We start from the raw sequence: 27,801 nt of genomic DNA on the forward strand, positions 1-27,801 counted from the left end.
GGTGGGGGATAGAGTGGGACAAATAGGACTGACTAGATTGCTCTTCGAAGAGTTGGCATTTGCCCTTTGCGCTGAATGCCATTTCCTGTGCTGCAATGACTCTGAGTGTGACTCCACAACAATGACTTGTATGTACCTCTGTGTTAGCTGTTTGAGTTTGTGCAAAGGATAAGAGCTACTTGGCCGCTATAGCAAGGAAGATGATATCACAGCGAGGTGTACTGAAATTGATGGATGTGCTGAAATCATTTGCCTCGATAATGGTGAACATTTCGTATACAAATTGTATTTGTCTACTTTGCACATAGAGACATAGAAACTAGAAGCAGGAGTAGGCCATTTGCCCTTCGAGGCCGGCTCCGCCATTCATTTTGATCACGGCTGATCATTGAATTCAATATCCTGATCCCCCCTCCTCCCGCTATTCCTTGATCCCTTTAATCCCAAGAGCTGTATGTAGTTTCTTCTTGAAATCAGAAGCTGCGCAGCTTCTCTTTGATGTGGAGATGCCGGCGTTGGACTGGGGTGGGCACAGTAAGAAGTCTCACAACACCCGGTTAAAGCCCAACAGGTTTATTTGATAGCACGAGCTTTCGGAGTGTTGCCCCTTCATCAGGCTCACTCACCTGAAGAGTGCTCGTGCTACCAAATAAACCTGTTGGACTTTAACCTGGTGTTGTGAGACTTCTTACTGAGCTTCTCTTTGAGGAATTTCAGAGAATGGTACACAACAGAGAAGGAGTTGATTTGGACCATTGTGCCTATGCTGCCTCTTTGAAAAGAGGTCAACACTTAGTCTGACAACCCTGCATATTTTTCAACTGCAAGTATTTATCCAATTCTCTTTTGAAAACCATTGATTCTGCTTCCTTCGAGCAGTTTATTCCAGATCACAACAACTCGCTGCCTTAAAATATTCCCCTTCCTCTCCCTTCTGGTTGATTAGTCAATTGCCTTAAACATAAGATCCATATGCTAAACTGAGGAGGAGTTTTAAAGAGCTCAGACTGAATCTATTTGTGGTGCAATCCTGTATGTGCTGCCAAATAAACCTGTTGGGCTTTAACCTGGTGTTGTGAAGCTTCTTACTGTGCCCACCCCAGTCCAACGCCGGCATCTCCACATCCTGTATGAAATAAGGCAGAGTAGTTAAAGTTTGCAAGCTGGGTACTAGTGCGTACTTTCCGTTTGAGGTCAGTCCTGTGATGCAAGGGAAACTGCCACAAAATCTGATGCTTGAGCTTTCCCCCTCAACTTTGTAAATGATCATCAATCATTTCTGTCCATCTGCTGCATCGTTTACATTCAAGTTTTCCTGCGATTTCACAAGGTAAAACTGTCACTGTCTCACTCTGCTGCTTGCATTACAGCAGAGTAACGTTAATTGTATGTGAAACACTTTGAGATGTGAGGAACATAAGTGCAAGTTTTTAACAGCATTTAACACTATTAATACATTTAGTAAAAAAAACTTCAAAGTTTGACAACATTAACCTGCTTTTGATGTTGAATGCTGTCAACTTGTATAACTTGAACACGTGAGATCAAATACATTCCTGGGATGTGGGCATCAATGAGTAATGTTTCCCATCCCTAATTGCCCCTTGGTGGTGAGCTGCTTTCTTGAACCGCTGCAGCCCGTGTGGTGAAGGTACACCCACAGTGCTGTTAGGGAGGGAATTCCAGGATTTTGACCCAGCGACAATGAAGGAACGGCCGATATATTTCCAAATCGGGACGGTGAGTGACTTGGAGGTGAACTTGCGGGTGGTGATGTTCCCAGCTACCTGCTGCCTTTGTCCTTTCTTGTTAGCTAAGCAATTGTTTATCCATGCTGATGTGTTACCCCCGACACCATGAGCTCTTATTTGTGTAGAACCTTTAATGTGGCACCTGGTCAAATGCATTCTGGAAATCTAAATGCAAACTCTTGCAGCAATGTCCTGGGGTTGAGATGGCTTCCCGATAACCACAACCATTCTCCTTTGTACTAGGTATGATTCCAACCAGTATTTTTCCCAGTTCCCATTGACTTCTGTTTTGTGAGCGAACTAGATGCACTCTGGTCTGCTTTCATCTTGCGATTTCTAACCTCCTATTATCTGGGTACAGCTCAGGTTCTCCATGTCTTATCGAAGAAGTGAAATGCTCCCAAGACTCAGATTTTTAATAATAATAGAAAATGTTGCAAGTGTTCAGATCCATTAGATCAGGAAAGTATTAAAGAAAATAGCTTAATCCTTCAGGCATCAACAACATTTGGCTGGTGGAAGGAGGAGTAAACCTGCAATGTTTCCATTTATTTTCTCTTTAAGGAGGTTGTTTTTTATTTCATATCTCCGTTATTTTGAGTTTTCATCCTTTGGTTTCATTTGTTTTAGTTTGTAGATTTGTCATAAGAACAAACATTACCATTATGAAATAAATAACATTGGATTTTTTGGAAACTGTAGGCACTTATCCATAATTCAGATTTGCTTCAAAGCTTGGGGCATGGACAGTTGTTGCAAAATCTTAATAGATATTGTTTTTTTGACAATTTAGTTTGAGAGCAAAGTGGGCATCTTCTGATACACAAATAGATGGATTCTCTTAGCTTCAAAATCTTTGAGCTTTTCTTTGGCTTAATGTGGTGATAGGTACTTAAACCTGTAAGGTTTGAGAATCACGAGTAAACCTTTGCTCCTATGTGTTCCTCTTGGCACCATTAATGTACAAGAAAACCCATCTTTATTCTTGGATGAAATCATCTTTGTCACGATACAGTGACTCATTTTCCCTTTTAACAACCAACTGTTTCAAGAGAAATTTGGTCCTTATCCATTTGATTCATTGAATTCCCCAATCTTTTGACAAGTGTTTTTGGTGAATTTGTGCATTGAAGTAATTGAGGCTGGAATGTGGCCTCATGGAGTCATAGAGGTTTACAGCAGGGAAACAGGCCCTTCGGCCCAACTTGTCCATGCCCCCCTTTTTTAACCACTAAGCTAGTCCCAATTGCCCACCTTTGGCCTATACCCATCTTACCAATGTAACTGTCTAAATACTTTTTAAAAGACAAAATTGTACCCGCCTCTACTATTGCCTCTGGCAGCTCGTTCCAGACACTCACCATCCTCTGAATGAAAGGATTGCCCCACTAGACCCTTTTGTGTCTCTCCCCTCTCACCTATGTCCTCTTGTTTTAGTCTCCCTTACCTTTGGGAAAAGATGTTGACTATCTAGCTGATCTAAGCCCCTCATTATTTTATAGACCTCTATAAGATCACCCCTCAGCCTCCTACGCTCCAGAGAAAAAAGTCCCAGTCTGTCCACCCTCTTGTTATAACTCAAACCATCAAGTCCTGATAGCATCCTAGTAAATCTTTTCTGCACTCTTTCTAGTTCAGTAATATTCTTTCTATAATAGGGTGACCAAAATTGTAGACAGTATTCCAAATGTGGCCTTACCAATGTCTTGTACAACTTCAACAAGACGTCCCAACTCCTGTATTCAATGTTTTGACCAATGAAACCAAACATGCCAAATGTTCTTCACCAACTTGTCCACCTGTGACTCCACTTTCGAGGAGCTATGAACCTATATCCCTAAATCTCTTTGTTCTGTAACTCTCCCCAATGCCCTACCATTAACTGAATAGGTCCTGCTCTGATTTGATCCACCAAAATGCATCACCTCACATTTATCTAAATTAAACTCCATCTGTCATTCATCGGCCCACTGGCCCAATTGATCAAGATCCCTTGGCAACCCTAGATAACCTTCATCATTGTCCATTATGCCACCAATCTTGGTGTCATCTGCAAACTTACTAACCATGCCTCCTATATTCTCATCTAAATCGTTAATATAAATGACAAATAACAGCGGACCCAACACTGATCCCTGAGGCACCCCGCTGGTCACAGGCCTCCAGTTTGAAAACCAGCCCTCTCCATCCACTCTGCCCTCTGTCGTCAAGCTAATTTTGTATCTATTTTGCTACCTCACCCTGGATCCCGTGAGATTTAACCTTATGCAGCAACCTCCCATGCGGTGCCTTGTCAAAGGCTTTGCTAAAGTCCATGTAGACAACGTTGACTGCACTGCCGTCATCTACCTTCTTGGTTACCCCTTCAAAAAACTCACTCAAATTTGTGAGACACGATTTTCCACTCACAAAGCCATGCTGATTGTCCCTAATAACTCCTTGCCTCTCGAAATGCCTGTAGATCCTGTCTTTTCAGAATACGTTCTAACAACTTACCTCTACAAGTGTGAGGCTCACTGGCCTGTAGTTCCCAGGCTTTTCCCTGCAGCCCTTTTTAAACAAAGCACAACATTTGCCACCCTCCAATCTTCAGTCACCTCACTTGTGGCTATCGATGATTCAAATATCTCTGCTAGGGAACCGGCAATTTCCTCCCTAGCCTCCCACAATGTCCTGGGATACATTTCATCAGGTCCCGGGATTTATCTACTGTGATGTGCTTTAAGACTTCCAGCACCACCTCCTCTGTACATTGTACACTCCTCAAGACATCACTATTTATTTCCCCAAGTTCCCTAACATCCATGTCTTTCTCAGCAGTGAATACCGATGAGAAATATTCATTTAGGATAGAGTCATAGAGGTTTACAGCATGGAAACAGGCCCTTCGGCCCAACTTGTCCATGCCGCCCTTTTTTAAAAAATAAACTAATCCCAATTGCCGCCATTTGGCCCATATCCCTCTATACCCATCGTACCCATGTAACTATCTAAATGCTTTTTAAAAGATAAAATTGTACCCGCCTCTACTACTACCTCTGGCAGCTTGTTCCAGACACTCACCACCCTCTGTGTGAAAAAATTGCCCCTCTGGACACTTTTGTATCTCTCCCCTCTCACCTTAAACCTATGCCCTCTAGTTTAGACTCCCTTACCTTTGGGAAAAGATATTGACTATCTCCCTTGTCTATGCCCCTCATTATTTTATAGACCTCTATAAGGTCACCCCTCAGCCTCCTACACTCCAGAGAAAAAATTCCCAGTCTATTCAGCCTCTCCTTATAACTCAATCCATCAAGGCCCGGTAGCATCCTAGTAAATCTTTTCTGCACTCTTTCTAGTTTAATAATATTCTTTCTATAATAGGGTGACCAGAATTGCACACAGTATTCCAAGTGTGGCCTTACCAATGTCTTGTACAACTTTAACAAGACATTCCAACTCCTGTATTCAATGTTCTGTCCGATGAAACCAAGCATGCTGAATGCCTTCTTCACCACTCTGTCCACCTGTGACTCCACTTTCAAGGAGCTATGAACATGTACCCCTAGATCTCTTTGTTCTGTAACTCTCCCCAACACCCTACCATTAACTGAGTAAGTCCTGCCCTGGTTCAATCGACCAAAATGCATCACCTCGCATTTGTCTAAATTAAACTCCATCTGCCATTTGTCAACCCACTGGCCCAATTGATCAAGATCCCGCTGCAATTGGAGATAACCTTCTTCACTGTCACCATGCCACCAATCTTGGTGTCATCTGCAAACTTACTAGCCATGCCCCCTATATTCTCATCCAAATCATTAATATAAATGACAGACTAAACAGTGGGCCCAGCACTGATCCCTGAGGCACACGGCTGGTCACAGGCCTCCAGTTTGAAAAACAACTCTCTACAACCGCCAATTTTGTATCCATTTTGATTCCTCACCCTGAATCCCGTGAGATTTAACTTTATGCAACAACCTATCATGCGGTACCTTGTCAAAGGCCTTGCTAAAGTCCATGTAGACAACATCAACTGCACTGCCCTCATCTACCTTCTTGGTTACCCCTTCAAAAAACTCAATTAAATTTGTGAGACATGATTTTCCACTCACAAAGCCATGCTGACTGTCCCTAATCAGTCCTTGCATCTCTAAATGCCTGGAGATCCTGTCTCTCAAAATACCTTCCAACAATTTACCCACCACAGATGTGAGGCTCACTGGCCTGTAGTTCCCAGGCTTTTCCCTGCAGCCCTTTTTAAACAAAGACACAACATTTGCCACACTCCAATCTTCAGGCACCTCACCTGTGACTATCAATGATTCAAATATCTCTGCTAGGGGACCCGCAATTTCCTCCCTAGCCTCCCACAATGTCCTGGGATACACTTCATCAGGTCCCGGGGATTTATCTACCTTGATGCGCTTTAAGACTTCCAGCACCTCCTTCTCTGTAATATGTACACTCCTCAAGACGTCAATATTTATTTCCCCAAGTTCCCGATCATCCATCTCATCCATCTCTTGTGGATCTTTGAGTTGATGGGTGGCGGATTATGTGGGTGGGCGGTAGGGATGCACAAGTAGCCAACCTGTGTGTCTTTCTCTGAGGCTTCTTCAGATTTCCCATGTCTAACAATGATGAGTACCTGCCTTGCATAAAAATCCTGGATTAATAAAATGTTTCAGAAATGCATGAATTCGTACAGCTTTTTCTCTGTGACATTAGTTGAAATAATTTAAAAGCCTCTAACTCCAAGATTCCAAGGGATTATTCCCCTCACGGTTGTAACAATCTTTGCTGTTCTAGCAGATTTTAAATGTAGAGAAATGTTTCAATATCGCGCTGCTGCCTCATAGCGCCAGGGACCTGGGTTCAATTGGGTAACTGTCTGTGCGGGGTCTGCACTTTCTCCCCGTGTCTTCGTGGGCTTCCTCCAGGTGCTCCAGTTTCCTCCCACACTCCAAAGATCTGCAGGTTAGGTGGATTGGCCATGCTAAATTGTCCCTCAGTGTCAGGGAGATCAGCATTAAATACGTAGGGTTATGGGGATAGGGCCTGGATGGGATTGTTGCTGATCCAGACTCGAAGGGCTGAATGGCCTCCTTCTGTACTGTAGGGGTTCTATGATTCTGTGCTGTAAAGGCCACAAGTCAGTGCTGGAAGGTACAAGGTGTCCCTATGAATCTGAGATTCAATTTTTGTCAGATTTTTGGAACCAATGAAATTTAGTGGCGATTTGGTGTGTCGGATTTTATTGAACTTGTTTATTTTCTCTCTCTCTTCACTGTCCTTTCACTAAACAACATCAGTTGGTACTTACAGAAATGGAATGTGCAGAAATCAGGGAACAGTTCCTGCTGCCTAACTGCCCTCTACTGATGAATTAGTGGTGGGATTTGTTTGCGAGCTAGTGTTGGAACAAGCTGTTCTCCCTTATCAATTTTTTAACATCTGCTTCCACAGTTACACTGTTTTATTAATGCATTTTGTGCATTTTAAATAGAGGCAAAGGAAGCACTGCTAGCTACTGCTGCTTTTCAACGTTTCCCAACTCATTTCTTTGTCATGTACCTGCATTGTGGCTATGATTTAGCTGTGCCACTGCTGAACTGGCCACCGAGGAATGTGGGAAAGCAATCTAGTTGATATGTTCTCTCCCTCAGGAAAGTGCGTGTATTAGTCCATGTACATGTCCACATTGTCTTTTTTCATCTCCCACATTTTATTCTTTTGGTTAATTCTGCCTGCAGCTGTTTCCATTTCTTGTGATGGTTTGATCATTATTTCCCCCCCTTTCCCCCCCATCACATTGTTGCTCCAGAGAGCACATTACTCTCAGACACCCTGCATCCAGTTCCGATTAGTGAGTTTCCAATAGCTTTATGCAGCACACTTTTCCATAGTCTATAGAAAAGTTATAGCTCAGAAGGAGGCCATTCAGCCCATCTTGTCCATGCCAGCCCATGGACACCCAGCTGCCCTTCTTCTCTATTATGTGCTTTAGGGGTGAGCTTGCCTGTTTTATTGACACTTTTCGTCTCAACTGCTGGTTATGTAGCTGCTATCAGAGGATACTAGTGTCCTGTTATCTTAATTTTCTTTCACCATAAATTATGTGGACATTTGGAGTTAATTTTTAGTGGAAATAAGCGGTGCTATGTAGATAACCACTTTAAAACTTCTATCAAGTTATTTTGAGTGGACTAGGATCCTGAAACTTGCTGTACCACTGGAGACACGGCTTGTTCTTCACTCCTCTTTCTGTCTTTCTCTCTCTCTCATCTCTTCCCCCCCACTTTTCTCTGACACACACCCTCTCCCTCCCGCCCCCCCCCTCTCTCTCTGACACACACTCTCTCTCTCTCTCTCACACACACTCCCTTTCTCTGACACGCACTCTCTCTCTCACACACACACACACACACACACACACACTCCCTTTCTCTCTTTCTCTTTCTCTGACACGCACTCTCTCTCTCTCTCACCCCCTTCTCTCTTTCTCTCTCTCAGCCCCCTCTCTGACACACATCTCCCTCCTCTCTTTCTCTCTCTGAAACACACGTTCATTCTCTCTCTTGCCTCCCCTCTCCCTCTCTCTCTCTCTCGAGATCCCTGTGCTGATTATAATGCTGGATTGATATTCTGAGATTTTACTGTATTATCCCAGGGTTTAGTATAAATGTTCCTCCGCCTTATCTTGATTTTACCAATGGTGTAATGAGCATTTTTGGCTTTGATGTGCGAGGTGGCATTGTTACTTGTGCTGTGCACAAACAAGGGGATTAGATTTTAGACAATTACTGTTTTTTCTTGTGGTCACTTTCATCCTAGAGGGATGTAAAATATAAAGATGTAGCAATCCGATTGATCCTACATTAGTTGCCATGCTATTTCCAAGGGCTGAAATGGTTGCTACGAGAGGACACAGGTTTAAGGTGCTGGGGGGTAGGTACAGAGGAGATGTCAGGGGTAAGTTTTTCACTCAGAGGGTGGTGGGTGAGTGGAATCGGCTGACGTCGGTGGTGGTGGAGGCAAACTCGTTGGGGTCTTTTAAGAGACTTCTGGATGAGTACATGGGATTTAATGGGATTGAGGGCTATAGATAGGCCTAGAGGTGGGGATGTGATCGGCGCAACTTGTGGGCCGAAGGGCCTGTTTGTGCTGTGGCTTTCTATGTTCTATGTTCTATGTTAATTGCAGCTTGGGACAGGGTTAGGGGCAGGGCTGGATCTGGGAATGAATCAGGGTTAGTCCAGCCTGGCCCTTTTGTCCTACCTCACGTTGATCATCATCTACTTGGGTTTCTTTTCATTCACTGGCCGTTTTTAGTCACCTGTTTGTGATGTGTTCCCCCTCAACTTATTAACAATTTAGTAAAGACATTGTTATATCAGCTGGCACACAGTCTTTTCATAGAGCTCCCTTGCTTGTTACCCATGAATTACAGTCAAATAACTGCACTAAATCCCTTTGACACAAGATGTTTATATTACATGTGTATATAAACAGACTTGATACGTGGCCATGAATGGGATACGTTGGCAGCTTTATTTGGCCCTAGTTTGAGGATGCTTGACGTTATCTTTAACCTGTATTTTTGCTTTGTAGATATCAGTGATCCTGCTGTGTATCACCAACATTTTCCATTCTAATTTCAAGTTTTTAACATGTGAAAGCTTTGTAATCTGTGACGTTATATGGGTTAGAGAACACAAAATGGGAGTGTATATTGTATATCAAAAACTGATGTAGCTTCATGTTTCAGAATTAAGATAATTTACTTATACTGAAGCTTTATGTGAAAGGGATCTTCATAGAATCATAGAATCCCTACATTGCAGAAAGAGGCCATTCAGCCCATTGAGTCTACACCGACCACAATCCCACCCAGGCCCTACCCCCATATCCACCCACTAATCCCTCTAACCTACGCATCTCGGGATACTAAGGGGCAATTTTAGCATGGCCAATCAACCTAACCCGCACGTCTTTGGACTGTGGGAGGAAACCCACGCATACACAAGGAGAATGTGCAAACTCCAAACAGACAGTGACCCAAGCCGGGAATCGAACGTAGGTCCCTGGAGCTGTGAAGCAGCAGGGCTAACCACTGTGCTACCATGCCGCCCTTACTGTGATGATGAATCAGGAAAACCTTGTACTTCTCTGCTTGTTCATTTTCAGAGTAAGAAGTTTAACAACACCAGGTTAAAGTCCAACAGGTTTATTTGGTAGCAAAAGCCACTAGCTTTCGGAGCGCTGCCCCTTCGTCAGGTGAGTGGGAATTCTGTTCACAAACGGGGCATATAAAGACACAAACTCAATTTACAGAATAATGGTTGGAATGCGAATACTTACAGCTAATCAAGTCTTTAAGATACAAACAATGTGAGTACAGAGAGCATTAAGACAGGTTAAAGAGATGTGTATTGTCTCCAGACAGGACAGCCAGTGAGACTCTGCAGGTCCAGGCAAGCTGTGGGGATTACAGATAGTGTGACATGAACCCAATATCCCGGTTGAGGCCGTCCTCATGGGTGTGGAACTTGGCTATCAGTTTCTGCTCAGCGACTCTGCACCGTCGTGTGTCGTGAAGGCTGCCTTGGAGAACGCTTACCCGAAGATCAGAGGCCGAATGCCCGTGACCGCTGAAGTGCTCCCCAACAGGAAGAGAACAGTCTTACCTGGTGATTGTCGAGCGGTGTTCATTCATCCGTTGTCGCAGCATCTGCATGGTTTCCCCAATGTACCATGACTCGGGACATCCTTTCCTGCAGCGTATCAGGTAGACAACGTTGGCCGAGTTGCAAGAGTATGTCGTGTACCTGGTGGATGGTGTTCTCACGTGAGATGATGGCATCTGTGTTGATGATCCGGCATGTCTTGCAGAGGTTGCTGTGGCAGGGTTGTGTGGTGTTGTGGTCACTGTTCTCCTGGAGACTGGGTAGTTTGCTGTGGACAATGGTCTGTCTGAGGTTGTGCGGGAGCGCTCCTCGTCACAATGGATGTCTCGGCACTCGACACCAGCATCCCCCACGATGATGGCATTGCTGCAATGGCCTCAGTGCTCAGTGCCGACAACTGCCAGTTTCCAGATGCAATTTTACAACTCATCCGCTTCATCCTGGACCACAATGTCTTCACCTTCAACAACCAGTTCTTCATCCAGACACACGGAACAGCCATGGGGACCAAATTCACACGTGGACAGAGTACCCTTCGTCGTCCAGTACTTCCCCGGAGCGGAGAAGCTACGGCATCTCCTCCGGAGCCTTCAACATGTCATTGATGAAGACGAACATCTCGTCAAGGCCATCCCCACACCCCCACTTCTTGCCTTCAAACAACCACGCAACCTCAAACATAGAAACATAGAAATCCTACAGTGCAGAAGGAGGCCATTCGGCCCATCGAGTCTGCACCGACCACAATCCCACCCAGGCCCTACCCCCACATATTTACCTGCTAATCCCTCTAACCTACGCATCTCAGAATTCTAAGGGGCAATTTTTAACCTGGCCAATCAACCTAACCCGCACATCTTTGGACCATTGTCCGCAGCAAACTACCCAGCCTTCAGGAGAACAGTGACCACGGCACCACACAACCCTGCCACAGCAACCTCTGCAAGACGTGCCGGATCATTGACACGGATGCCATCATCTCACGTGAGAACACCATCCACCAGGTACACGGTACATACTCTTGCAACTCGGCCAACGTTGTCTACCTGATACGCTGCAAGAAAGGATGTCCTTGGCGAGATGTTTGTCTTCATCAATGACGTGTTGAAGGCTCCGGAGGAGATGCCGTAGCAAATTTGCTACCAAATAAACCTGTTGGACTTTAACACACAACGGCGCAGAGTCGCTGAGCAGAAACTGATAGCCAAGTTCTACACCCATGAGGACGGCCTCAACCAGAATATTGGGTTCATGTCACACTATCTGTAATCCCCACAGCTTGCCTGGACCTGCAGAGTCTCACTGGCTGTCCTGTCTGGAGACAATACACATCTCTTTAACCTGTCTTAATGCTCTCTGTACTCACATTGTTTGTATCTTGAAGACTTGATTAGCTGTAAGTATTCGCATTCCAACCATTATTCTGTAAATTGAGTTTGTGTCTTTATATGCCCCGTTTGTGAACAGAATTCCCACTCACCTGAAGAAGGGGCTTAAGGCTCCGAAAGCTAGTGGCTTTTGCTACCAAATAAACCTGTTGGACTTTAACCTGGTGTTGTTAAACTTCTTACTGTGTTTACCCCAGTCCAACGCCGGCATCTCCACATCATGACGACCATGTTCATTTTCAGAACAGCAATCAGACTGCATTCACCATCAATGGATTTTACTTTGTGTCACATGACAGACATCCATGCTACCTTGACATGGTGGAAAGGCTTGTACACTCTGCCAATCCCTAGGCCAGTAGAATGATCTGATTCCAATGTTACTGAAATCTGACCACAAACCCATCATGATCCTGTGGACAATGACAGCATCCCAGATGCTCAAACCGTGTCATGTGCTGGCTTCCACCAGGGTCCATTTGCCAAGTCTTGTGGCATGAGGTATCTTTGGGCATAAGTATCTGTGACAGAGTCGCCTTCCTCAGGATATCTCTGCTCATGTCAGGTGGGGAGGGGCTAGCAAAGTGCTCTAGAAATAGGCTGTCCAAATTTCTACTGACTGGGGAACCGCACCCTGTGGGATCACCATCATCAATTTAATTTGATTTATTATTGTCACCTGTATTAGTACACAGTGAAAAGTATTGTTTCTTGCGTGCTTTACAGACAAAGCATACCATTCACAGAGAAGGGAAGGAGAGAGTGCAGAATGTAGTGTTGCAGTTGTAGCTAGGGTGTAGAGAAAGATCAACTTAATGCGAGGTAGGTCCATTCAAAAGTCAGATGGGCAGCAGGGAAGGAGCTGTTCTTGAGTCGGTTGGTACATGACCTCAGACTTTTGTGTCTTTTTCCTGAAGGAAGAAAGTGGAAGAGAGAATGCCTGGGGTGCATGGGGTCCTTAATTTATAGAACATAGAACAGTACAGCACAGAACAGGCCCTTCGGCCCACGATGTGGTACCGAGCTTTGTCCGAAACCAAAATCAAGCTATCCCCCTCCCTAACATCCTGGTGTGCTCCATGTGTCTACCCAATAACTGCTTAAATGTTCCTAAAGTGTCTGACTCCACTATCACTGCAGGCAGTCCATTCCACACCCCAACCACTCTCTGCGTAAAGAACCTACCTCTGATATCCTTCCTATATCTCCCACCATGAACCCTATAGTTATGCCCCCTTGTAATAGCTCCATCCACCCGAGGAAATAGTCTTTGAACGTTCACTCTATCTATCCCCTTCATTTTATAAACCTCTATTAAGTCTCCCCTCAACCTCCTCCGCTCCAGAGAGAACAGCCCTAGCTCCCTCAACCCTTCCTCATAAGACCTACCCTCCAAACCAGGCAGCATCCTGGTAAATCTCCTTTGCACACTTTCCAGCGCTTCCACATCCTTCTTATAGTGAGGTGACCAGAACTGCACACAATATTCCAAATGTGGTCTCACCAAGGTCCTGTACAGTTGCAGCATAACGCCACGGCTCTTAAACTCCAACCCCCTGTTAATAAAAGCTAACACACTATAGGCCTTCTTCACAGCTCTATCCACTTGAGTGGCAACCTTCAGAGATCTGTGGATATGGATCCCAAGATCTCTCTGTTCCTCCACAGTCTTCAGAACCCTACCTTTGACCCTGTAATCCACATTTAAATTTGTCCTACCAAAATGAATCACCTCACATTTATGAGGTAATAATCAGGGTTAAACTCCAATTGCCATTTTTCAGCCCAGCTTTACATCCTATCTATGTCTCTTTGCAGTCTACAACAGCCCTCCACCTCATCCACTACTCCACCAATCTTGGTGTCATCAGCAAATTTACTGATCCACCCTTCAGCCCCCTCTAAGTCATTAATAAAAATCGCAAATAGCAGAGGACCAAGCACTGATCCCTGATTATGCTGGCTGCTTTGCCGAGACAGCGGAAAGTATAGACGGAGTCAATGGATGGGAGGCTGGTTTGTATGATGGATTGGGCTACATTCACCTTTAGTAGCTTCTTGCGGTCTTAGGCAGAGCAGGAGCCATACCAACCTGTGATACAACTAGGAAGAATGCTTTCTATGCTATCAAAGAAAGGAAACTTCAAAATTTTCAACTTGGAGTATTAGCTCACCCATGAATAACCTCAAGAGTGACCGTGCCAACACTAAATTGACCACCATAGAATCATAGAAACCCTACAGTGCAGAAAGAGGCCATTTGGCCCATCGAGTCTGCACCGACCACCCAGGCTCTACCCCCATCTCTCTACATATTTACCTGCTAATCCCTCTAACCTACGCATCTCAGGACACTAAAGTCCTCAAGGGCCAGTCAACCTAACCCACACTTCTTTGGACTGTGGGAGGAAACCGGAGCACCCGGAGGAAACCCACGCAGACACGAGAATGTGCAAACTCCACACAGACAGTGACCCAAGCCGGGAATCGAACCCAGGTCCCTGGAGCTGTGAAGCAGCAGTGCTAACCACTGTGCTACCGTGCCGCGAGGTATGCATGATCTACAGTTTGTGGATGACCTCAGGATTGTAGTCCACACTCTGTGCCAGATTTACAAGCCACTCAATCTCTTCACTTCTGCATGCAAGAAACTTCGCTTGTCTTTGAATGTTGGCAAAACAAAAGTCATATATCAACCCACAACTGAGTGGCCAAATATTCTACCTGCCATCGGTGTCAAAAAAGAGACTTTGTTGTGCACTTCCTATATCTTGGCAGCCACCTCCCCCTAAAGGCCACTATCGACAAAGAGGTCCAACACCATCAACCATGTCAGATCAACAGTGAACATTTTACAACAGGAGGGGCTGAAACTGGCAGCCTGCCCACCGTATCTCAATGAATAATAAATGGCCAATCAGACTTGTTATCAAGCCCCTTGACTCTGATGATCTGCTGCCCAAGCCGTGAAATGCTTTGCAGTGGGCAACAGGACCCAAGTGGGAAGCGGCACGGTGGCACAGTGTTAGCACCGCTGCCTCACAGTGCCAAGGACCTGGGTTCAATTCCGGCTTTGGGTGACTGTGCGGGGTTTGCACACTCTCCCCGTGTCTGCGTGGGTTTCCTTTGGGTGCTCCGGTTTCCTCCCACAGCCCAAAGATGTGCGGGTTAGCTTGATTCGCCATGCCGAATTGACCCTAGTGTCAGGGGGATTAGCAGGGTAAATTTGAGGAGTTACGGGGATAGGGCCTGGATGGGATTTTGGTTGGTGCAGACTCTTGGCTGAATGGCCTCCTTCTGCACTGGAGGGATTCGATGTTAAACTTTAATGTTTAAAGACGAGATGAAAGTTGGGGTCACTCTTCATGGGGGTGTCCTTCTCTCCTTCCCCCCTTCCCCCCTTCCAACCCACCACTTGCCTTGGGTCAAACTTTCTTCCTTCCTATGCACTCTACCCCTTAAGCCACCACCCCTCTACCTAACATATCCAAACCCTCCCGGCCCAAGAGCTCCTCTTGGGGACCCTTGAGCCTTGATCTTCTTTTCCTTCTGCAGTCCAGGCAATGGTCGCTAACAATACCTTTCTTCCACTGCTGGGCAGAACTTAGCGCCCCAATGGGTCTCACTCAGTCTTCACGAATGCACTCTGCAGGATTTTGGTGGTGGTAGTGGTGGCAGTGGCGTCGTCCATGCTATCATGGTGTCCAATGGGTACCTGATGTACACACGCACACACATGCACAACATGAAGGGGCTTGCAAAATCAACCCCCCCCCCCCCAAAAAAAAAAGCAGGTCTTATTTTCTCAACTGTCAAATGGTCAATATTGCAGGGGTGGAGAAAGAACACTTCAGACACTGTCGTTCGCCTTGAAAACCAGAAGCATTGACATTAATGACTGGAAGGAGCTTGCTACCAATCATTTAAAATTCTGAAAACTTGTCCATCAAGCTGCATCACGCTGTTGAATCACAGCGTCTTAATGATGACCAGGAAACAAAAGGGAGCAATTCCTTAACTCTGGATCCTACTACCACATGGGACATCCTGCCCCATGTGTCCAAAGATCTGTGGGTCAACAATCGGCCCCTTCAGTCACATGAAGACCCGCGGTACAAACTCTCAGCCCTGAATAGACATCATCCTCGAATCACAGTTCAGCCGATGCCACAGAAAAATCGCGAAGGCACAGCATTTTCTTGCTGTTTTATACACAGGGTCTTTTGCCTCGACTTTGCCAGGAACAATACAAAGTGGCACAGAGCTCAGGATTATAAGCAGAGTGTATACATGGATCTTCAGTCCCCAGCTGCAGCCGATATTCATCTTCCTTTGTTATTTCAGGTTTATCTTGAAACTGCATTCCCGCAGCCTGGACTGTGGGGAGGAAGACAGTTGAGCAACGTTGAATGCAGAATGACTGTTAGAATTGTTTGTGATCCTGTAATGTTGGAAACATAGTCAATACCAGGCATCCCTGCGAGAACAGACAACTGTTTCTTATTGTAAATTGTCTTTTGAAAGATAAAGCTTTGTTCACGAAACAGAACGATTATAATATTGAAGCGTATTTCTTGCTTTGCAGGAGGAAGGTGTCAGGAGATTTTTTAAAACTTCTGATGTAGGTAACTGTTTGGACTTCTGTCCACTATTCAGCGCAACTGTGGTGGATCAGAACCTTATCTCTTGAACATGTTGCTGCTTTTCTGTGGCATGTGGATGTGTTCAATGTGAAGATGAATAGACTTTGGATATTATGGAATGAAGGGACATGGGAATAGTGTGGGAAAAGTGGAGTTGAGGTCGGAGATCGCTGTGATATCGAATGGCAGGGTATGCTGAAAGGGATGAATGGCCTACTCCACCCATTTCTTCTGTGTTTATACCCTCTAACCCTGAATTCAAAACTAGGATGGCTGTGGAAGCTGGAATCTCTCCTGATAACGTTTTTCTGTGGTGACATACAACCTAAATCCAGGAGTAAAATTTGCTGCTATTGTTTAGTGATAAACCCCATAACGAAAGTTGTCAGTGATGTACTTTTACGCCATATCATAAGACTTGGAGACCATCTACAACAAAAGGGCACTCACTCTGAATGTGATGACATAAAACAACAACAAAGAACAGTACAGGAACAGGCCCTTTGGCCCACCAAGTCTGTGCCAACACGGATGCCTCTCTAATCTAATATTTTCTTGCCTCTATGTGATCTATATCCCTCTATTCCCTGTCTATTCATGTATCTATCCAGATGCCTCTTGAACATTGTTATAGAATCTGCTTCCACCACCTCCTCCGGCAGCACGTTCCAGGCATTCACCAGGCTCTGTGTGAAAAACTTGCCCCTTACATCTCTTTTAAACTCTCCCCCTCTCACTCTCAACCGATGCCCCTGAGTAATTGACCCTTCGACCCTGGCAAAAAGACTCTGACTATCCACTCTTGTCATAATCTTGTCAACCTCTATCGGGTCTCCCCTCATCCTCCGACACTGCAATGAAAGCAATCCAAGTTTGTTCAACTTTTCTTCATAGTCCATATCCTCCAAACCAGGCAACATCCTGGTAAATCTCTTCTGCACCCTTTCCAATACATCAACATCCTTCCGGTAGTGTGGCGACCAGAATTGTACACACTGTTCCAAATGCGGCCTAACCAGTCTTATACAGCTGCAACCTGATTTTCTAATAGCTACACTCAACGCCCCGACTGATGAAGGCCAGCATGCGATACACCTTCTTGACCACCTTGTCCACCTGAGTTGCTACCTTCAGGGAACTATTGGATCTGCACACCTAGATCCCTCTGAAGGCTAATATTTCTCAGGGCTCTACCATTTAATGTATACTTTCCTTCTGCAGTAGACCTTCCAAACTGCATCATCTCACATTTGTCTGGGTTATATTCCATCTGCCATCTTTCGGCCCAGGTCTCCAGCCGATTTATATTCTGCTATATCCCCTGACAAGCCTCCTCACTATCCGCTACTTCCTAATTTTTGTATCATCTGCAAATTTACTAATCAGACCACGTACATTTTCCTCCAAATCATTTGACTTGATTTATTATTGTCACATGTATTAACATACAGTGAAAAGTATTGTTTCTTGCGCGCCATACAGACAAAACATACTGTTCATAGAGAAGGAAAGGAGAGAGTGCAGAATGCAGAGATCTTATAGAAACATATAAGATTATGAAGGGAATAGATGAGATAGAAGCAGGGAAGTTGTTTCCACTGGTGGGTGAAACTAGAACTAGGGGGCATGGCCTCAAAATAAGGGGGAGCAGATTTGGGACTGAGTTGAGGAGAAACTTCTTCACACAAAGGGTTGTGAATCTCTGGAATTCCCTGCCCAGTGAAGCAGTTGAGGCTACCTCATTTAATGTTTTTAAGGTAAGGATAGATAAATTTTTGAACAGTAAAGGAATTAAGGGTTATGGTGAGCGGGCGGGTAAGTGGAGCTGAGTCCACAAAAAGATCAGCCATGATCTTATTGAGTGGCGGAGCAGGCTTGAGGGGCCAGATGGCCTACTCCTGCTCCTATTTCTTGTATTCTTATGTAGTATTATAGTCATAACTAGGGTGTAGAGAAAAATCAACTTAATGCAAGGTAAGTCCATTCGAAAGTCTGACAGCAGCAGGAAAGAAGCTGTTTTTGAGTCGGTTGTTATGTGACCTCTGACTTTTGTATCTTTCCCGACGGAAGAATGTGGAAGAGAGAATGTGCGGGGTGCGTGGGGTCCTTAATTATGCTGGCTGCTATGCTGAGACATCGGGAAGTGTAGACAAAGTCAATGGATGGGAGGCTAGTTTGCATGATGGATTGGGCTACATTCACGACCTTTTGTAGTTCTTGCGGTCTTGGACAGAGCAGGAGCCATATCAAGCTGTGATACAACCAGAAAGAATGCTTTCTATGGTGCATCTGTAAACGTTGGTGAGAGTCGTAGCTGACATGTCAAATTTCCTTAGTCTTCTGAGGAAATAGAGGTGTTGGTGGGCTTTCTTAACTATAGTGTTGGCATGGGAGGACCAGGACAGGTTTTTGGTGATCTGGACACCTGAAAACCTGAAGCTCTTGATCCTTTCTACTTCATCCCCATTGATGTAGACAGGGACATAGTCTCCTTTATGCTTCCTGAAGTTGATGACAATCTCCTTCGTTTTGTTGACATTGAGGGAGAGATTATTGTTGCCGCACCAGTTCACCAGACTCTCTATCTCATTCCTGTTCTCTGTCTCGTCATTGTTTGAGATCCGACCCACTACGGTGATGTCGTCAGCAAACATAAAAATTGAATTGGAGGGGAATTTGGCCACACGGTCATAGGTGTATAAGAAGTATAGTAGGGGGCTGCGAACACAGCCTTGTGGGGCACCGGTGTTGAGGATGATTGTGGAGGAGGTGTTGTTGCCTATCCTTGCTGATTGTGGTCTGTGAGTTAGGAAGTTCAGGATCCAGTCGCAGAGGGAGGTGCCGAGGCCCAGACCACGGAGTTTTGTGGGAATAATAGTGTTGAAGGCTGAGCTATAGTCAATAAATAGGCGTCTGACATAGGTGTCCTTGTTATCTAGGTGTTCCAGGGTTGAGTCCAGGGCCAGGGAATGGCGTCTGCTGTGGACCTGTTGCGGCAGTAGCAAACTGGTGGATCCAGATAGTCCGGGAGGCTGGAATTGTTTCGTGCCATGCCTTTCGAAGCACTTCATAATGATGGATTGCAGAGCCACTGGCCGACAGCATTCCATTAGAATTTGGCATTTATATATATTACAAACAACAGAAGCCCCAGCACTGATCCTTGTGGAACACCACTTGTCATAGACCTCCAGTTAGGAAAGTACCCTTCCACCGCTACTCTCTGCTTTCTATATCCAAGATGTGGAGATGCCGGTGTTGGACTGGGGTAAACACAGTAAGAGTTTTAACAACACCAGGTTAAAGTCCAACAGGTTTATTTGGAGCAAATGCCATTTGCTTTCGGAGCGCTGCTCCTTCGTCAGATGGAGTGGATATCTGCTCTCGAACAGGGCATACAGAGACCCCATGACGTAAGGTATAATTTTTGTTCTTGCGTTACGATGTGGAGGTTGACCCTTTTCTTTTTGAGAAGGAACGCCGAATCCCTCGCCTCGTAATCTGTTAAAAGTGGGAAGGTGTGAACTGCCCTTTAGTAACATTTAGTGGGTAACTAACAGGAATACCCCACACTCACTTTAAAATCAACACTTAACAATTTATTTAACTAACCGGGAACTTTAACTAAACATGTAACATACCAAATAAAGTAACATTCTACTGGAATGCTGTTCAAATAAATACAATACTCATTCATTAACAAAAAAATATAATAATAGAATTCAGTCACTCTCGAAAATACAACCAGGTTTTGTGGCTTTCGGAATCATTTGGAGTTCCTTTGTGGATTCGTCTTAAGTTATTTCTGATTTGGTACCTTTCGCTAGTTAGGTGGTGCGTTCTCTTAAGAGTTGTCTGAAGCTGGCAGAGTTGAGAGCTGCTCTCTCCCTCTCGAGGCTTGCGAGTTGGCAATTCTTCTGTTATTCTCCTGTTTCTGCCCCCCCCCCCCAAATATACCTGTGACCCCCCCAAACATATATACCTGTGACCCCCCAAACATATATACCTGTGACCCCCCAAACATATATACCTGTGACCCCCCAAACATATATACCTGTGACCCCCCAAACATATATACCTGTGACCCCCCAAACATATATACCTGTGACCCCCCAAACATATATACCTGTGACCCCCCAAACATATATACCTGTGACCCCCCCAAACATATATACCTGTGACCCCCCAAACATATATACCTGTGACCCCCCAAACATATATACCTGTGACCCCCCAAACATATATACCTGTGACCCCCCAAACATATATACCTGTGACCCCCCAAACATATATACCTGTGATGACCGATCAATTTTCCTGCAATAGGATTGGTCTGATGCCGTGAACACCATCAAATTCAAATCTTATAGGTTCTTGGTAGCTGAGTACCTGCTTTAAATCGATTGGGATCAATTTAAAAAAAACAGGTGGTCTTTGCCAAGACTGCTGCTTGACTTTTTGACGCACATGTTTCAGCCTGGGACTCTGGATGTACTTTACATTTTAACCCTCCAAGCACTGAAACAAAACACCATCTTTTAAAGGGACAGCGCAATGTTTTATTTTCCCTCTAGCGTTTTTACAATTTTTTACATCTTTATCAACATCAAATTCCACCTTCACAATCTCAACTTCGCAGCATTACTCTTTGGCTTTCATGATTTTAGCTGCTTCATTCTAGGGAGATGATGGATGTGGGGCGAGTGCCTCCTGAGGGGAAAAAATAGCAAGGAGAAAGAGTGTGTTTGGCAGCAAAAGCAAAGCTGCCTTGACCTTTCTGAGTATAGAATCTCCCTCGGTTCCTTTTGGCTGTGGAAAGTGGATGGCTCGATGAGACTTGTACAGGGAGATAGAGGAAACATTTATACTCTTAACAAATAAAGGAGCTGGCGGAGGAATTTACTTTAGAGCAGGGCTGAGGGCACCTTTAGCCCCTCTGCTAATGATCCGGTAGAGATGAACAAATTCACTCCAGGCAGGTTACTGAACTTACATAGCTGGATCTTCCAACATAGCAGGGACTGAGAGAGACGGTTACATTCAAATATGACGAAGAGGTTTTTATAATGTTCGGTATGTTTGAAAAGAAAGTAATCTCTGATCTCCTGCCACCCTCTGATGTCTGTATTCCTCCAACAGTAATATCCAGGGACTTGTGGCAAAATTGGGAGAGTTGTCCCACAGGCTAGTCTAAACAACAGCCTGACATAGTCATTCTCGTCAAATGATTCCTTATAGCGAATGTTAGATATCTCTGTCACCATTCCTGGGCCTTGTCTTCATGACGGTGGTACAGTGGGATACTGCCAGGGAAGAGTGGCCTTGAACTCCTCAGCATTTATCCGGGCACCGTGAGATCTCATGGCATCAAGCCAAATGCAGGCAAGAGAACTTTCTGTAGATTACCACCTACCGCTCTCCCTCAGCCAATGAATCAGTACTTTTCCATGTTGAACACCACTTGGGAGGAAGCACTGAGGGTAGCAAGGGAGCAGAATGTACTCTGGGCGGGGGACTTCAGTGTCTGTTGTTCCACTTTTCTGCTTGTTCACTACTGATGTCAGATATTTCCCTCTAGAGGTTAGGGTTAGAAATGAGAAAACATCAATAATGGATGACCCAGTTTTGAGCTTTTCTTAAGGACTGAAGATCTACAGTCATTTCAGTGAGGGATTTGGGTTATTTGTGTAGTTCTAAGGTCAAAGAACCTAAAAGCTTCATTGAAACGAGTGTTTCTTGGTGGAAGGTCTGGAGGAACAAAGGCTTGTTAACTCCATTAGAAATACAAATCATTCATGTCGATCCCAGAGTGAAAGGTTTATTTTGAAGGTAAAATATAATTAATTTACATTTCTGTTAAAACATCTCACATATGCTATGTTGCTATGGGCTGTACAGGAAGGTACCCTTTTGTGTTTTACGTTTGTTTTTGTGTTTGCTCATAGAACATAAGCAGTCAGTTTGGAGAAAGTAGGGAGAGAGGATCAGCCAAAAACTGTACAGCAGCTCTGGGGCCAGGGGTAGAGGATTATAAGTCACCCAGGGGGTTTTCGGATGTAGGACGCCTAAGTAAGAATGCAGTGAGCTCTCACACTTCAGTTGAGAAGTCCACACTTGAGGTTTTAAAGGAAATTGTGGAGTTGCTTAGTCAAAATCTAATGGAAGGCTCCCCATGCAATTTTATACCACAGAATAGCTGGAACACTAAGGAGAAAATCTAAGTGAATTCCAAAGAGCTGTGGCACACTTGGCTTGAATTTCAAAAGGAGGAATGAATGAACCCTCAAGATCTCATAACTCCTGAGAGAGCTCTGGTTGGAATTAAGAAGTAAAAATGGAATTCGATTTATTCTCCAAGTCTTGCCAAACTATTGTGTTAAGTTAGTAATGCTTACTTTGTTTTTGTTTAAAAGCATTAAAGCCTTGTGCCATATGCCCGCATTCCTCTTTAAATATTAACGGTCTCTATAGAGGTCGTAACAGCAAGTTGTAGTTATTAACCTTGAGCTAAACTCTAATGTACCTTAATGTATTCTACATTTTTTCATCCAATCAATTTAGATTCAATTTCTTTCCATTTTATGTTGTTGTTGAGTCTTATCCAACATGCAAGTGTTTGCTACTTGTACACAGTGGAACGGTCAGTTTAAAGTGGACACAAGTTAATTGAGTAATGGTTAAGTTGTAGCACTGCCCATCAATTGCATCTTAAAGTAAAGACATCCAAGATTGAAATGCTGAATTTTTAATTCTCCCAAGTAAGGTTTCTTGTCAATATTTTTTCATTAAATTCTATTGTTTGAGATCAAGTTTTGACTTATTCCAGATACATAACTGCTTCTAAAAGTTCTTTTGACTTCTGTTTGCAGAAATTAAAAAGGGTTTACAATAGAATTCCCTTATTTATTTTGTTACAGAGATCTTCTATTCGGACAGATCTATAATAAGCTGAGTGAGATCTCGGTGGCAAAGGGTGTGTTTCTTGAATGCCTGGAACCATATGTTTTGAATGACAAGCTACCCAGCATCACACCACAGGTCATGAAGGATCTGCTGATCCACTTTCAGGACAGGGACATGATGGAGAACATTGAAGCGTGCATCGTACATATGGACATCACCAGCTTGGACATTCAACAGGTGAGCAATACGCATTGTCCAATTTTTAGGTCTTTTTTGTCTTTCTAGGTTATTTTGTCCCTTGTAATGAATTTAGATTCAAGGAGGAGTTGGAACATGAGATCACTCATGTTCCAACTCCTCATACCTTCACGGGTCTCTATCCCAGCCGTAAGCTCTTCATTCGTCAGCATGGATTTCAAAAGGAAGAATCTTAATTGATCAAGCTTTTTGAATTTTCTATGGAGGTAACGGAGAGGCGACAATGGAAATGCAGTAAATGTAATTTATCTGGATTTTCAAAAGGTCTTTGATAAGGTGCCTCATAATGGACTAATGAATAAGGTGAAAGAACGTGGAGTTGGGTGTGTGTGTGTGTGGTCACTGCTGTGCACAATTTACAGTAACCATTTGGACTTTGGTATCAAAGGCACAATTTCTAAATTTGTCATCTGGGTTGGGGATTGGACATTGATAACCTTGTACACTGGGTGAATAATTGGCAAATGAAGTTTAACACTGATAAATGTGAGGTAGTACATGTTGGTAAGAAGAATAGGGAGGTCATTTATTATTTGGAAGGTGTAAGTCTATTTGGGATAGACAAATACGCCAATCACTGAAAGTTGCTCCACAAGTTAGCAAGGGTATAAAAGAGCAAATCAAGCACTATCCCTTCATTTCTAAAGGGAAAGAATTGAAAGGTAGGGAAGTTATGCCAAACCTGTATCAAACTTTGGTTAGACTACACCTCGATTACTGTGTGCAGTTCTGGTTGCCATTTTATAAAAGGATATAAAGGCACTGGAGAGCGTGCAGAGAAGCTTGACAAGGATGATCCCAGAAATGTTTGGTTATTTATTTCAGGACAGACTGAACATAGAACAGTACAGCACAGAACAGGCCCTTCGGCCCACGATGTTGTGCCGAGCTTTATGCCGAGCTTTATCTGACTGGGTTCATTTCTCTTGAGAAAAGAAGGCTGAGGGGTGACTTAATAGAAATCTTTAAAACTCTGATAAATTTTGATGCAGTGGATACAGAGAGAATGTTTCCTCTTGTGGGGAAGAGCATTTCTAGAGACCATCGATATGAGATAGTCACCAAGAAATCAAATAGGGAATTCAGAAGAAACTTCTTTACCAGACAGTGGGGAGAATGTGGAACTCACTCCCACAGGGAGTGGTTGAATTGAATAGTATTACTATATTTAGATAAACAAATGAGAGAGAAGGGAATATAGTGTTATGTTGATAGATCAAATGAGGAAAGATAGGAAGTTGCTTGAATGAAGCATAAACACCAAGGTGGACATCTTGGGCCGAATGCCTTTTTCTTTGGCGTATATCCTATGTAAAAATTATGAGTTACAGTCTAATAATGAGTACTTTTACTTAAAGCCTTTATGTTGATCTTGTGTTCTCTTTTTTTCAATCTTTTCAGATTACTAGTCCTTCCAGTTAGTCAATTTGACTGTGTTCCTACTAACTGAACTCATTCAACAGAGTTAGCCACTTCTACATTATCATTTCACTAGATTTTTGGATTTTCATAAACATTGCTTGAATTCCAAAATAAATGTCATACATTACACTGAACAAATCAAGGAATGAGTACTGTGTTGTCTTTTAGATCAAATGGTAACGGAGGGCCTGTTTGTCTGACCAGGTAATGTAATAGATTCAGTGGCACTGTTCAAAGATCAGTGGAGGATTAGAGTCAGAATCACGGAATGGATACAGCACTCCGTGAACTTGTACTACAAAAAACAGATGAGTTCATTGTTTAACTCATTTTCAGCTTGTCAGACTTGGCTGTACACGGGTTGGCGACTGCCTTTGCTCACATATGACTGTAGTTCAAGGGCTATTAAGCACTTTGGGATATGATGGGTGTTAATTAATGCAAATTTTTAATGTTGATTGATAATTCTGATCTTGGCAGCATCAATGGAAATAATAATATTTGGAAACCAAGCTGTCTTCCTTCTCAAAGCCAAGAAGAAATTCCAGACCAATTATGAATTGAATTCAGAGTACATTGGTGCAAATGGACTCGAGCCTCAGTTGGACAGATGTCTTGATAGTGTAATGGAACTCCAATTGTTATAGATTATGAGGCTCCTGTTTGCTTTAGGTAGTGAGCTATCCACCTAACAAAATCCTTTTGACTAATAATCGCAAATGATCGGAAATGGTCGCGATCTGAACAGGGAAGTAAGTAACTTGGCTACTTCCTAACCATCTACTTGCTGGTTTCCACTGGGTTGGTGGGATTGAAAATGGTCCCCTGAGCACTTTGAGAAAATGGGAAAATTTAAGACTTATGAAACATATTCTTTACACACAGCATTGTGTCAGCAATTTTTTGATTAGATAAAAATTACAAATGGAATTCCTAAAGAATTCATATTAATAATCCAAAAAATGTTTAAAACTTTGAAATAATATTTTTTTAATGAATGTTTTATCTTGCATATGAACATACGAATTAGGAGTAGGCCACTTGGCTCCTGGAGCCTGCTCTGCCATTCGTTAAGTTCATGGCTGATCTGATTGTAACCTTAACCTCCACATTCCTGCCCACCCCTCTATCTCCTTGCTTATCAAGAATCTATCTCACTCTGCCTTAAATTATTCAAAGATTTTGCCTCCATTGCCGTTCGAGGGAGAGAGTCTCAAAGACTTAAGGCCCTCAGAGAGGAAACATTTCTCCTCATCTCTGTTTTAAATGGCCCACTCCTTATTTTTAAACAGTGACCTCTAGTTCTAGGTTCTCCCACAAGAGGAAACGCTTTCCATCCTCCAGCATGGTAAATGTGCTGCTCTGAGTTTTTGGTTTTAATGTTATAAGGTTAGCATGAAGTCATTCCTGCAACGGTGCTTTTAGATCTTGTTTCCAAGTGGTTTGTATCTGCCTGTGTTGTAGGTGGTCCATATGTCCTGGGAACACTGTCTATACGATGCCATGATCTATGTGTACAACAGAGGGATGAATGATTACATCACGCCAATGGAGGTAAGAAACGAGAACTGTATCGGTGAGATGGAAATTAATTTTGATTTCCAAAATATCTAATTATTCTGAACTTGTGCTGATAAACTGGGACATAAGTTTTGAAAATGCTCATTGCATGTTCTGTGTTATGATGTAGCTTGCTGGTATACTCAATGTATTCAGAATATTACAGTAATATCAGTCATTTCTGGGCACTGGTCCCATACAGCAGAATCACAAAATCTGGAGGAAAGACATCAAAATCCTCTTGGTCTCAGTTTAATTTGGGTTAATTTTGATTCTGGGAAGGGGGACTGATGTATGAGGAGAGATTGACTAGGTTAGGATGGTTTTGGCTGGAGTTCAGACAAATGAGGGGGGGAATCTCATAGAGACTTATAAAATTCTAGCAGGACTAGACAGGGTAGATGCAGGGAGGATGTTCCCGATGGTGGGGGAGTCCAGAACCAGGGGTCACAGTCTGAGGATTCAGGGTAGACCATTTAGGACAGAGATGAGGAGACATTTCTTCACCCAAAGAGTGGTGAGCCTGTGGAATTCATTACGACAGGAAGTCGTGGATGCAAAAATTGAATGTATTCAAGAGGCGGCTGGATATAGCACTTGGGGCGAATGGGACCAAAGATTATGAGGAGAAAGCAGGATTAAGCTATTGAGTTGGACGGCCAGCTGTGATCGTGATGAATGACGGAGAGGCTCGAAGGGCCAAATGGCTTCCTCTTGCTCCTATCTTCTGTGTTTCTATGTTTAAGTCATAAGACTGCATTTTCCCTGATGTTAGAAGAAACATAGAAACATAGAAAAACTACAGCACAAAACAAGCCCTTCGGCCCCACAAGTTGTGCCGAACATATCCCTACCTTTTAGGCCTACCTATAACCCTCCATCCAATTAAGTCCCATGTACTCATCCAGGAGTCTCTTAAAAGACCCTATTGAATTTGTCTCCTCCACCACTGACGGCAGCCGATTCCACTCGCCCACCACCCTCTGTGTGGAAAAACTTCCCCCTAACATTTCCCCTGCACCTACCCCCCAGCACCTTAAACCTGTATCCTCTCATAGCAGCCATTTCCACCCTGGGAAACAGCCTCTGAGAATCCACCCGATCTATGCCTCTCAACATCTTATATGCCTCTTGTTAGGGACCAGATCAGAAACTCCATGGTATATCATGAAGTTAGGTTAGATGCCAACTTTGAGCGATG

The 27,801-nt window shown here is 43.8% G+C and overlaps 1 protein-coding gene across 6 annotated transcripts in view; it reads left to right on the forward strand.

Annotated features, from left to right (window-relative positions):
* The window catches only part of vps8 (VPS8 subunit of CORVET complex), a 651,220-nt gene that overhangs the window by 98,628 nt on the left and 524,791 nt on the right, over positions 1-27,801 (forward strand). For all 6 annotated transcript variants that reach the window (XM_078229111.1, XM_078229112.1, XM_078229107.1 and 3 more), the window contains 2 exons: positions 23,375-23,597; positions 26,505-26,594. In XM_078229111.1, the coding sequence (XP_078085237.1) occupies positions 23,375-23,597; positions 26,505-26,594 (313 nt within the window). The remainder of the gene's footprint in view (positions 1-23,374; positions 23,598-26,504; positions 26,595-27,801) is intronic.

The sequence above is a fragment of the Mustelus asterias genome, chromosome 14, assembly GCF_964213995.1.
Source record: "Mustelus asterias chromosome 14, sMusAst1.hap1.1, whole genome shotgun sequence".
Taxonomy (NCBI): Eukaryota; Metazoa; Chordata; class Chondrichthyes; order Carcharhiniformes; family Triakidae; genus Mustelus; species Mustelus asterias.